Genomic DNA, 13,054 nt, shown 5'->3' on the forward strand with positions numbered 1-13,054 from the left:
GATGGTGTTCAACCAGATAAACTGACGTATAATATCATGATACATGGGTATTCCACTTTGTGCCAGTGGAAACAGGCAAGTAAAATGTTAAAAGAAATGAAAAGCCAGGGTCTTATACCAGATATTGTTACGTGGAGATCGTTAATTACTTCCCTTCACAAGCATGGAAGGTGCCATGAAGCTGCAGGAGTTTTTGATTCCATTACTGCAAAGTGCCAACAACCACAAACCTGATGTGTTCACATACTCTATTCTGCTGCGCGGGTATGGCACTAAAGGACGCTTTGTTAATATAATTAATCTCTTCAATTTCCATTTTCTCGACATATTAATTGATGTATATTATAAATGTGGTACAGTGGATGAAGCTATGCTCATATATTTACTGAAATGAGGGAGCATGGAGTGAGTCCCAATGTATTCAACTATGCTACTGTAAACCTATCAGAATGGTTGGTTGGAGTTCTTGATTCCATGGTATCGGTTGACATTGTCACAACGAGCCTAATGTTGTTACATTAGTCACTTGTTGATGGATATTCTAGAAATGGAAGTATCAATGATGATTTGGCTCCATTCAAAGAAATGCTGCATAGAAGATTTAAACCTACAACTGTTATTTATAACATTGTACTGGATGGGTTATTTCATGCTGAGAATACCTGTTGCTGCAATGAAAATGTTCCATGAGATAATCCAAAGTGGGTAGCAGTGAGCATTTCCACATGCAAAGCAATTCTTTCAGGACTTTGTTGGAAACTTGGAATACTTATGCTGAAAAAGGAATTCCCGTGTTCGAGAAATTAGGTGCGATGAATGTTAATCTTAATATTGCAATACTCATTACCATGATTAAAGGTGTATTGTTTGGTAAAGAGAAGAATCGCATAAATGTGTTTGCTGTCATCCAGTATTTTTTCCTGTGTGGGGAATATCATACAGTGGGTTGGAACTTGGTACATAATGTTTCTGCTTTTCATGTAGTGATAAGAAATCTTCTAAATGAATGATTTTTGAAGAACGGGATAATCTGTTGTCAACAATGGATGAGAGTGATTGTGCTCCTGGCTCTCGTGTGTCAAATAATATCATCGGAATGTTATTGGAAAAGGTTGAAGTTGTGATTTGTGAAGGTTGGAATGTCTAAAGTTGATGGGAAGAGTTTATCACTTGAAGATTTAACTACTTCGTTGCTGATGTCTCTCCTTTCAAGGGAACACAGATATTGGGCGCACATAAAATTGCTCCTGCAGAATAGGGATTTTATGGTGGAGTCGGGTACAATGCATATGAGCTTGACTCAGAATGTACAGGTTAGTTGTTGTTTGCCATAAGGCCCTCCAGCTGGTATAAGTAATGTGAATTGCTTGCTTGTAGAAAGTCGGTCTTTCACTCGTTAATTGACTTCATTTTTTGTTGTTGCTATACAATGATAGAGTTGCATAATCATCACGATTTCTTAAAAACTTATTCCACTACTACCTGTAAACTCTGTAATCCTTTCTTTAACTTTCCATTTCTTTTGGAAATTAGGCACTGCCAGACATATAAGTAATCAACGTGTGCAATTATACGACAGGAAGAATTTACTATATGACTTTGCTAGTGTAAATCTAATACGATTTTAATTCCAATGCCATTTACACAGTGCACTTTATATGCTGCTTGACCAGTTAGTGTTTAATGTAATTATTACTTTATTCTGAATGTACGAATTCTCACAGTTAATTTTTTTCATATGCTAGGATGGGCAGAAACGATTTGCATCTGGGACAATACTAGACATAAACTAGCACAATTGAGTCAGATAGTAGATTTATGAAGACTCCTCCGACTAATGCAATAATTTCCTACTTCTGTAGAGTACTTCTGTTTGGATAAGACTGAGTTGTGCAAGACTTGGCTTGCTTGGAGTATTTTTATTTGTAATACCATCACAAAAGGGTGTATTGCTGCAAGCCCATATATAAATGGTCGTTCAAGGGTTCCCTGAACATGTTACATATTGTTTCCAGAATAGATGATGGGCTCTGATAGGTCTTATGCTTCGAACTCACAGAGGATTGATGTGTGGTGTTGGAGTTTTCCTCTCGGGCGGCTCGCGCGGGCCGCTCCAGAGGCTCCCCCAAACCCTAGCAGAGGCTCCCCTCGATCTCCTCTCCCTGGCCGCTGCCGGCGCCGGCGGTGGCGGCCGTGCCCGGCCGTCGAAGGCGGCGGGTGATGGGTGGCGCACCCCGACGGGGCCCCTTCGCGCGGAGGCGGGTCGTCAATGGGGCAGCGTGGGCGGCGGAGTGGCTGGCGGCGTGAGGCCACGGTGGTCTGCGCCGGCGCATGGCAGTGAGCGTGGTGGCGCGGCGGTTCCTAGCGAGGTTGCAGCGGAGGAGTGAGGCGGGGCGGCGCGCCGGGGCGGTCTGAAGGCGGCGCTGCAAGCACATGGTCATGGAGACGGCGGCGTGGAGGCCCTGCCAGGAAGGAGGTCCTGGCGTGCAGCAGCCGGCCGTTCCCGTGCTGCGTGCGAGCGATGCTGCCCTCCCGGTGGTACCGGCGTTGGAGAGGGAGGAGGAGGGCGGGCTAGATCTGGGCCTGCGGGCCCGATCTGGGCCTTCGGGCTGGGGTCGTTTCGACGTGTGGAGGTTGCCTGGAGTGGGTGACAACCGTCGTGGCGGTCCTGGTCCGTGCCGGAGATGGTCGGAGGCTGCATCCTCGTCAAGGTTGTAGGTGGAAGATGGACTGCGTCTCTCAGCCATGCGGGGTGTCGGAGTTCTGCAACTTTACAACTACGGCGACAAGGTGCTGCGGCGGCGGCGGTGCGGGACTACATGGACGGTACTGGCCTTACCCTAGAATGTGGAGATGTGCGACATTACGGACGAAAGTCCTGCCCGGCTTTGGTCGGGCCGGCGGAGACGGCGCCCGAGGGTGTCGTTCTCCTCCTTGGAGGCGTCGCGGAGTGTGTCAGCATCCCTCGCTCAATTGGGGTTGTCTCCGGGTGAAAGCCCAGATTCAGAGTTGGATTGGCACGATGGCGGCGTCCTTGACGTCGTCCCTCTGTTGGGAGTTTCGTGTTTGGAGACATGGCTTGGAGGTCCTTTGTTGCTTTTCCTCCGGTGATCGCCGCTGTTCGAGGTTGATCTTCATGGGCGCTATGCACGCCATGGCTGGCGAGTCCAAGACGATGCCTTCTAGGGACCAACCAAGTCCCTCCTTCTTCTCCTTTAGATGGTGCGTTGACAAGGAGAGTCCTTTTGGAGTTGTTGTTCTTTGGAGGAGTCTAGCATCGGTCGAGATGCGGCTTTGTTGTTCTGCTTAGGACAAGTTCTCTTCTGTTGTTGTTGTTTTGTCTGTGGTGGCTGTCTTCGGACTAGCCGGTGTGGAGTTGGTGTTACGCTCGTTGCTTGTAGCGAGTGGTAACTTTCTTGTACTCAAACCTCTGTCTTCTATAAAAATATGGTACGCCTTTGGCGTACTCTCGATCTGTGGTGTTGGAGGTCTACATGGATGCTGCCTCTACAGTCTATACTCTAGGTACATGTTTTAGCTGCAGATAATCCGCTAAGATTTATGTTGCAAGAAAGATGTTTGGAGGGGCTTGAGGATCAGCATAATTGAGCTTGAAATAGCATGCTCGTAATAACAAAGCACAAGGTAGAACCAAATATGCATTGGTTAGCCCGGGATAAATTGGCCATTCCAAAGAACCAAGGAGGCATGGGTTTCCGAGATATGCAGGCTTTTAATGTAGCTCTGCTAGGAAAATAGGCTTGGAGAATTCTTATGAAGCCAGACTCTTTGTGTTCCCAGGTTCTTCGAACCAGATATCTTCACAACCAGGAGTTGGTGACTGCCAATGCGCCGAGGGCAGCATCCAAAACCTGGCGAGCGATTTTGGCGGGAAGGGAGGCTTTGAAATTGGACTTATAAAGCGAGTGGGCTCTGGTCAGTCCATTTCGATTTGGGAGGATAATTGGCTCCCTAACTCTGCGTCGATGAGGCCAATGGGTCGGCTGCGGGGTACTTATCTTATCATGGTAAACGAGCTGCTAACTGCTAACAATGAATGGAATGAGCCATTAATCCGTGAGATCTTTTTTGTCCCTCATGTCGATTCCATTTTGAGTATTCCATTGAGGAGTACGGTTGGTAATGATTGGCTGGCTTGGTCGAAGGAAAAATCTGGAATTTACACTGTTCGATCGGCTTACAAATCCTTGATGGATGCTCGTCAGTTGGAGGAGGCAAGGATCAACAATGGATTTACTGTGTCTTCGTCTGAAAATAATACTGAAGTATGGAAAAGATTATGGAAATTGCCAGTAGTACCTAAGGTGCGTGTTTTTTTTGGTGGCGAGTTCTTCGAGGAATTCTTCCTGACTATAGAACTCTGTCACGGCGACATATAATGGAAAACAACACTTGTGCTCTGTGTAAGGCAGAATCTGAAAGTGTGATGCATGCCTTAATTGAATGTAGTCATGCAAAGTTATTTTGGGAAGCAGCAAAGAAAATTCTGTTAGTGAAACTGCCGAAACTACACCCATTGACCTGGGCAAGAGATATCCTTTGTGAGTCTTTTTTCAACCAACAAGCGAGAGCTATTATAACCTCAGTCATGTACTCGATCTGGTCATCGAGAAATAATCTGACTCATGGTGAGTCTGGTTTTAATCTAGCTAGAACTATGGAGATGGTGAGAGAGACCTTGTAGACCCTTGAGTTACCAAGGGAGAAGGTTACTCCTAAACCTGCTAGGCCGGACTGTAAGTGGCAGAGACCACCTGATGGAGTTGTTAAAATTAATTCCGATGGTGCAATTAATGTCAATGATGTTCTGGCAGCTACTGGTGCTGTTGCACGGGAGGGGGTAGCTTTTCGTGGTGCTACGGGTAAAACTTACCGAAGTTTGTCTGATCCTGTGACTGTGGAGTCCCTGACGCTTAGAGATGCTGTTTTGTATGCTCGAGAAAGGGGTTTCAGCAGTGTCGTTTTTGAAGTTGACTCTGAAGAGTTAGTTCGACTTTAGCAAAATAGAGCTAATGATCGTCAGTGATCAAACAAGTTCTAAATGAGATTAGTGAGCTCAGTTTGTTGTTTACAAATTTTAGCTTAAGTCATGCTCGTCGCGAGGCTAACCAGGCGGCTCATTCTTGTGCGGAGTATACAAGTTTACAAGATGGGTCGTTTTCCTGGGATGCTGAGCCACCTGCTTTTCTAGTTCACAGCCTTCAGGCTGATTGTAACTTGGTGTGACTCTGATGGCTGCAAGTTTTTGACGCACTCTTTTCCTTACCAGGGTACCTAAGGGGGCTGGAAGGTTTTTAATGAGGTAGCTTGCTAGCTTTTAATATATATTATCTCTCTCAAAAAAAGGTAGAACTAAATAATTATCATCATTTATTTGCTTTGCTTCAGAGAGGAAGAGTTTATCAAATTTAAAAAACTAAAAGGCGAGGTAGATATACATTTTCATTCTAAGAAATCACAGAGTTCAGCTCCTGAACTTATAGAGGCATCTTTGTGTGTCCGATCTCTGTCCGACGTGCAATCCAGTGGCCTGTGTTGCTGTTGTCACACAAATGCATATGGCTTGATGCATCGTACACAAATCGTACATACACTGTTGTCCGTATAGCAGTTCTCTATAGCTTGGGATATGTCACCGCATCGGGCAGCGGGCACTACCTGCCGCTGCACCATTTCATGGAACAGGTTGCACGCCTTGCTTACTTGGCCTTCGTTACACAAGCCGTGGATGACCGTGTTGTATACCACCACATTGAGGTAGCAGGCACCTCCTTGTTTCACCACCATCTGTAGGAGGTCAAGCGTCTGCTGGCTCCTGCCATTGTCACATAAGCCCTTCAGAACAAAGGAGTATGAGAAGGCATCAGGTGCGCAGCCAAGGTTGGACATCCTATGAAGCAGCGTGTTGACGGCCTTGTCAGTCTGTTTCGCGTAGCAGAGGCACTTGAGGAAGGTGTTGGCGGTGATCTGGTTTGCCTTGAGACCCATCCTGAGGAGGCGGCCGAAGATGGCGAGCCCTAGGTCCGGGCGACGGGCGCGACAACAGCAGTCCATGAGGATATTGTAGGTGTGGAGTGACAGAGGCGCTACCTGCAGGCCACCTTCTTCTCGGTGCACACGGTTGAAGAGAGCCACGGCGAGTGCGGGGCCTTCTCTGCCGGTCGGTGCACGCCCGAGCGCGGTGAGGAATGCGTTCAGGAAGCGGGCTGGCACTGGGTTGTCCTGGCGTAGCAATGCGTCGAACAGGCGGTGTGCGTCTTCTGGGCTGAGCTTCCCAGCTCGGACACGCTCCGTGGCCGCAGAAAACGCGGCGATGGGAGACCAAACTGCTGAAGGCAGTGAGATGGGGAGGCAGCGGCGCAAGGTGTCGGCGATAACCTCGTACGAGCTCAGGGCTTTCCTGAGGAAGCGGCCGAAGAAGGCGAGCGCTAGGTCCAGACGACGCGCTCGGCAGCAGCATTCGACGACGATGGAACAGGTGCGGTCTGTGAAAGGCACCACCTGCGGAGCCGCGGCTTCTGCTCGGGAGACGCGGTTGAAGAGGGAGATGGCGAGGGCGAGGGCGGGGCCGTCCCTGCAGGCGTCGGAGGCCGGTGCGCGGCGAGGAATCCGTTGAGCAAACGCTCCGGGAGAGGGGTGGCCTGGCCGAGCAACTCGTCGAACAGCTTGTGTGCGTCTTCCGGGCTGAGCGTCCCGGCGCGGACGCGCTTCGTTGCCGCGGCAAAAGCGGCGACGACGGAGGATGGCGGTGGAGGAGGCGGCGGAAGAGCAGGGAGCCAGGGACGGCAGCTCGGTAGAGTAGAGATGGGCCATCAGGCATGGCCGTCGTGTTCGACTGTTCGTTGCGCGCTCGGCAGACTGCTCGTCGTTTGTTCGTGCCGTGCGTGTGAAGTCCTTTCTTTTTAGAGCAGCCACATGTTTTATTAATCGGTAACACGTGTGAAAACTAAAAGACAATAAAAATAATTATTCTAAATTTTAGATAAAATTTTAATACGGAGTAGATCGAGAAATACAAAATCATTCATAGGGTTTTTTGCAACTACCGTAGCCCGCGGTCACCGAGACAGATACTTGAAAAGATGACAAAGGGATACTAAAGAGACGTCGAAGGGATACCGAAAGAGACGTTGAGCCTTCATCATTGCAGGATCCAAAAGACACCATCCCAAAAGAATTTTATGAGTCGATGAACACGCGACACATACCGATGTGGCACGTTAACCAGGAGATATTCCCGTGTTGTCTTAGACCAAGATCCACCGCCTCCCGTCAATGAAGTAGGAGAAGAACGACATATTCACCGCCTCCGGACCAACATCTTCGCTCCAGAAGAACCACCTCGCCCCGGCCGCCAACGCCATCGCGGATAATAACGAATGCCAATGACATACCGAGAAACTGATCACGCTAGATCTAAAGAACGACGAGAAGACTAAATTGTCCATGGAGAATAGACAACTCTCCCTGGAAGAAAGGGATATTCGTGCATGTCTAAAAAGAAGGGTGATTGGCTTGGCAGCCCTTGAGAGGTCTAGGAAGAAACAAAGGGCAAGAATAAATAATATCCGTCATGGTGACACAAACACCAAGTTCTAGAGGAAACAAGATCTGAAAGCTGTACCTCAAGGATTGTAATCTTTCAACACCATCATTAACGTTGGGAACGAGATCTCGTCGTCGAACGAAAGCCCGAAGATCACTTATTGCTGACATCTCCATTAAAGAAAAACCAACAAGAAAACGACTACAAAAAACTTAACATAATCAACTGAAAATACTACTTTTATTGAAAACTTCACGCATAGATCGGGTTCTCCACTCCTCCTGACACCAACGAAGCTGACCGGAATAGAGAGAATCGATCTATGGAGGAGGCTGAAAACGACTTCTATGGTATCACCCTACATATGCTGAACACGACCGAATAGAAAACGCTGAATATAAGCTGGACCCGCGGTCATTTCACGCGGAGCTCGCTCAACTCAGCGTCGGCCACAACGGCGCATCAGCTCATCGACGAACTGGTCGAAGCTCCGTTGCGAGGACCCGCCGGGCGCGGTGGCGGCCTCGAGCATCGCCCTGACCTTCTTCACGGCCTGCCGGAGCTCCTCTCCCTCCTTCCCAGACATCACCCCCTCGATCCTCGCCCTCACCTCGTCTGTGAACACTGCGCCACGATCCCCGATGGGCACGCCGACGCGCCACTCCCGCGCGACGAGCCGACGGTTGGTGGGCTGCTCGGAGACCAGCGGGAAGCAGAGCATGGGCACGCCTGCCCACACGCTCTCCAGCACGGAGTTCCACCCGCAGTGCGTCAGGAAGCCGCCCACCGCGGCGTGGGAGAGCACCTCCACCTGGCAGCACCACGGCACCACCAACCCGCGCCCGGCGGACGCCGCCGCGAAGCCCGCCGGCAGCGGGTCCGGGTCGTCGGAGCTCACGATGTCCGGCCGCATCACCCACAGGAACCTCGTCCCGCTGGCTAGGACGCCCCCCGCGATCTCATGCAGGTCCTGCTTGGTCAGGTGCGCGTAGCTGCCGAAAGAGATGTAGAGCACGGACCCCGCCGGCTGCGCGTCCAGCCAGCTGGAGCAGTCGGACTCGGTCCACATGGAGGTGGCGACGGCGCTGCGGGAGAATCCGGCGGGGAAGATGGGACCAACGGCGTAGAAGGGCTTCTCGGTGCGGAGAGCGGCGATGGCGGACGGCTCCAGCTCCTCCACGGTGTTGCAGAGGACGTAGTCGGCGCCGCGCGACTCCTCGAACGACTTGAAGATGATGCGGTGCACCGCGCTGGTGGTGTCCTTCTCCTGGAGGAACGACATGAGCTCGTGTGGCTCGATCGCCGGCACGCCCGGGATGTACGTGATCGTGTCCTTCCGAGGCACTGCACCACATTCCGGAAGGGGTCGTTAAATTTATATTTTCCAGCGAGTGATCGTGTACATGCAGATTTATTTTATCTTTGAAAGTGTGATGCTATGGAAATATATAGTTAGCTACTCTCTCCAGCCGTAAATAAGTGTACATTTTATAATTTTACTATTTTTTAAATAGAAAATACTAGCAACTTATGTGTCATTAAACTACATTATTGAACCACATGTCAAGATGAATTTAGCGAAATTAACTTAGTGTCATAAATGTTTCTACTTTTTTCTACAGAGTTGAGCAAAATGAGTTTAACTTAAAACATGTCTAAACTCACACTTTTATGAACGGAGAGATAGTATACACAAGCATCTCTTTCTATTTAATGATATGACATGTCATCAAAAATACCTAGCTAATATTGGGTGCACTTCTATGTTACGAGTACCTAACTTACTCTCACTATGACTAACTAATCAAGTGGCGTCGATTGCCAACCTTTAGTCAAATTTTGCATAATAAGTTGTACAATATTATATAATATCTATATACAATGTGGTGCGCACTTTAAAACGCAATGCACGCTCATCTTGTGTGTAGCGACACCAATGGTATGATTACACGATTGTGCGGCTGGCTGCAATGATATGTGTTTTGTAATGGTGTGTGCGCGTATTATATATGGACATGTTTGGTTTCTAGTCATAATTTATTAAGCTAAAGTATGGTTAGCTACAAAAGTGTGACTAATCACAAAAGTGTGCCTTGAAATATTGAAGTCAAACTTTGTTAAAAATTGGCAAAAAAATTGAGTCTATAACAAATAGGTCATACATGCAATAAAATGTGGCAACCTAAAATTTAGCAAAAAAAACAAAAAACATGCTAACTAAATTATGGCTACTAAATTTTAGCTTAGCAAATTGTGGCTGGAAATCAAGCAGGCCATAACTATCTTGTTCTGATGGTGCTTGTTTGGATTGGCCATGGTACTGCTAACAGTGTGCATGCCCTCTCCTTTTGCCTGTGCTTGCTGTAAGTCATTGGATGCAATTTGGAAGGTGATGGAAGGAGGCATGGTGCTGTAGTGATGTTACTGAATCCCAGTCCGTTCTGATGGTGCTTGTTTGGATAGGCCATGGTACTGCTATTGGTGTCCATTTGATCGACTAGCCATGATTAAAAAAAAATTGCGAGAATTTGTTTTGCCATCAGATAATCTTTCTCCCTGTACCAACTCGGTTGGTGAAATGGAATTTCTACTTGTACACAGAAGAAGCCAACAAACAAAAGGAAGCCAACAAACAAAAGGGGATGTGATCGCTCTGCCTCCTATCGATTGGGGGACAGTTCATCATGCCCTTGTCCGTTTCATCATCTTCTTCCTTGCCCGGAACAGCGGTGGACAAAGAGAAGAGAGCAAGAAGACATTTCGAATCTGTAAATTTGTGATGCTACGGTCGATGCTTCGTTGTTCGTTTTAATTACTTAAATTAGTTAACATGATTTGCAGAAACGTAACTGATGATTTGCAACCCCATGGCATAGCGAGATGGTTACCTTCGCATCTGAAGTGGCCGTGCTTGGCGAGCAGATCCATGTGGTGGTAGAGGGCGAAGCTGAGCGCCGGCTGCGTCCAGAAGGACACGCACGGCACGCCGAGCTTCCTCGCCAGCGTCGCCGGCGACACGAAGAAGGTGTCGGCGACGAGGAACGTGGAGGCCGGGTCGACGACGAGGCGGCGGAGCAGCTCCTCCACGTGCGCCGGGAGCACGTGCAGCACGCCCTCCATGAACTGGTCGTGGTTCAGCGACCGGTCGAACCCCAGCGGGAAGCCGTCGCTCACCAGCTCGTACCGCACGTCCGCGCCCGCGCCGGCGAAGATGTCGTAGCGGTCCTGGTCAACGCCGAGGCCGAGTGCTCCGGCCATCTGCTGGTGCACGGACTCCGTGTTGACGAACGTGACGGCGAAGCCCCGCGCGGCCAGACGCAGCGCGAGGTGCACCGCCGGGATGACATGGCCCTGCAGCGGGAACGGGATCACCACGGCGTGCGGCTTCGTCCGGCCGCCAGTGCCGTTCGCTGCCACGGCATTTTGCGCCATGTGCTTTACGAGTTCACGGTGAGTGCGGGGAGGTAGATCTAATGGGTGGTGTGACACTTAACTGATTGATTTGGGGAAAAGAACAACGAATGGCAAGCATATCTATAGAGCGCAGGGGAGTTACTCAAACTCGACCCTTTTCTACGCGATTGCGAACAAATTTGCAACAAATAATATCAAACTCCACCTCCGCCTCTTTTATACTCCCTCCGTGTTTTGGAAATTTAAGATCTTGAAGCATTTTATTTTGTTTATGCACATTAACTTGTATCTTTGTCTAGTTTTTTATGTAGGTTCACTCACTTTAGTTTGTAACTAGTAGAATTTAAAACTATTTAAAACATTTTATATTGATGCACAAAGGGAGTAGATTGGTTCCCCTACTCTAGTTTGTTTAATTGGTGTCGCCGCCTCGAGAGGGGTGAGAAACCGATCTATGAGAGATAATATTAAAGCATCTCCAGTAGCTTCCATCAAAGCGTTCCTCAAAAGGTGTTGGATTGATCGAATGATGACGTCCGTTCCCAGCCATGTCCCCTAAAACCACCCGTAAACATAAGTTCAAATAGTTCACATTCAAAAGTAATTGTTCCCGTCGAAGTCATCGCGATCAAAGTAGTTGCGATCAAAGTACTGTACGTGAACATAAATTTAGAATACACAGTTCGATGATGACGATAGGACATCCTGAGTCGCCGCAGACCCGTCGAGCACGATGACCTCGTCGTGCTCGGCACGGTCTGGCTACTCCGTCGCCGATGCCGATGTTGATGCAGGTGTACTACCAGATGCAGGCGCGTCTCGTCGTGCTCTGCACGGTCTGGCTACTCCGTTGCCGACGCCGATGCCGATGTTGATGTAGGTGTGCTGTCAGATGTTGTCGCTGACGCGCCTGCGGGTGCTGCCGCTGCCTCTGGAGGTGGAGTTGCTGTCGCGGCTTCGGCCGCCGCAATTTTAGCATCGATCTCGTTGAGGATCATGCCTTTGTAGTAGTTGTGCGACACCATCATCCAGGGATCCATTTCAACTGTCAACGCGGTCAGCGGGGGAAGTCCTCTTTGCGTTTCTTGAGCTCCATCTTCTCTTCTTTCCTCTTGAGCTGCGTCACCCAACTTTCGTCGTCCTTTTTGTCGCGGATGAACAGGGTCGAGGAGACCTCTGCAAGGCACTTGTTGATTGATGACTGCGTCTTCTCGATCTCCACTACGTCCAATAAGGCGACCTTGGCAGCCATGTTGCCGATAGGGTGCCCTGCCGATGTTGCGAGCGGCACATCCAGATCAATGGCGGCATCTTTCCCATTTGAAAAGGCAACACACGTCAACCGTCACTTATCGCAGGGTTTCAGCTTGCTATAGCAATGCAGCAACACCAAAGGCCTATGCCCTTCTGAATTCTTCCGGTACAGCCCCATGGCGCGGTCGAACTAATCAAAGGAAGTGCAGTAGACTATCAGATCGTGATTGAAAGAGGTGTTAAACTAGTGGTACAAAGAGGCGTACCAAGTCGTCGCCTTTTGTGCCGCTATCCCTTCTGTTCTCGAGCTCGAAATGGAGTCCATGGAACAAGTTCACCGATGCCTGGATGATGGCCCAGTGTGTCGACATTATCTTTTGGCTTATCTTCATAGCAATCATTCGGTAACCCTTGTCGAGGAACTGGCGCTCGTCAAACTCTGCCTTGATCCTCGCCTAGTACTTCCCGTACTTTTGATTGGCGCCGATGACCGATTCGAGGCTCACCCGTCGCCCACGAGTCGCATAGGACCTTCCATTGGGGCCTCGTGAGCCCGAGGTCACCTTCTTATTCTTCCTCACACCAGCCATGTTAACCTCGATGAGATCCTCTGCCTCTCCAGCATCCTCCTCCCCGTCTTCTTCGTTGCCATCCTCTTCATCATCCTCGTCATCGTCCTCCTCCTCCTTCTCCCCGTCCTCCTCGCTCGATGCGTCCACTTCTTCGAACGGACTACCGGTGGCCTTGAATTGGAGCGGACCGTGCGGCCAGTGAAGGCAACACCGTCCACACAGTGGCCTTGCTGGCGATGTTGCTCGT

At 49.4% G+C, this 13,054-nt stretch overlaps 1 protein-coding gene across 1 annotated transcript; it reads right to left on the reverse strand.

The window, feature by feature from the left end:
• Positions 1–8,006: 8,006 nt before the first annotated feature.
• On the reverse strand, positions 8,007–11,041 carry LOC124646767 (UDP-glycosyltransferase 86A1-like). The gene is made up of 2 exons (XM_047186835.1): positions 10,456–11,041; positions 8,007–8,911 (listed from the first exon to the last, which is right to left on the reverse strand). The coding sequence occupies exons 1-2, from the start codon at positions 10,997–10,999 to the stop codon at positions 8,007–8,009; spliced, it is 1,449 nt and encodes a 482-aa protein (XP_047042791.1). The 5' UTR covers positions 11,000–11,041.
• Between the last annotated feature and the right edge of the window lie 2,013 nt (positions 11,042–13,054).

Source organism: Lolium rigidum, chromosome 4, assembly GCF_022539505.1.
Source record: "Lolium rigidum isolate FL_2022 chromosome 4, APGP_CSIRO_Lrig_0.1, whole genome shotgun sequence".
Classification (NCBI taxonomy): domain Eukaryota; kingdom Viridiplantae; phylum Streptophyta; class Magnoliopsida; order Poales; family Poaceae; genus Lolium; species Lolium rigidum.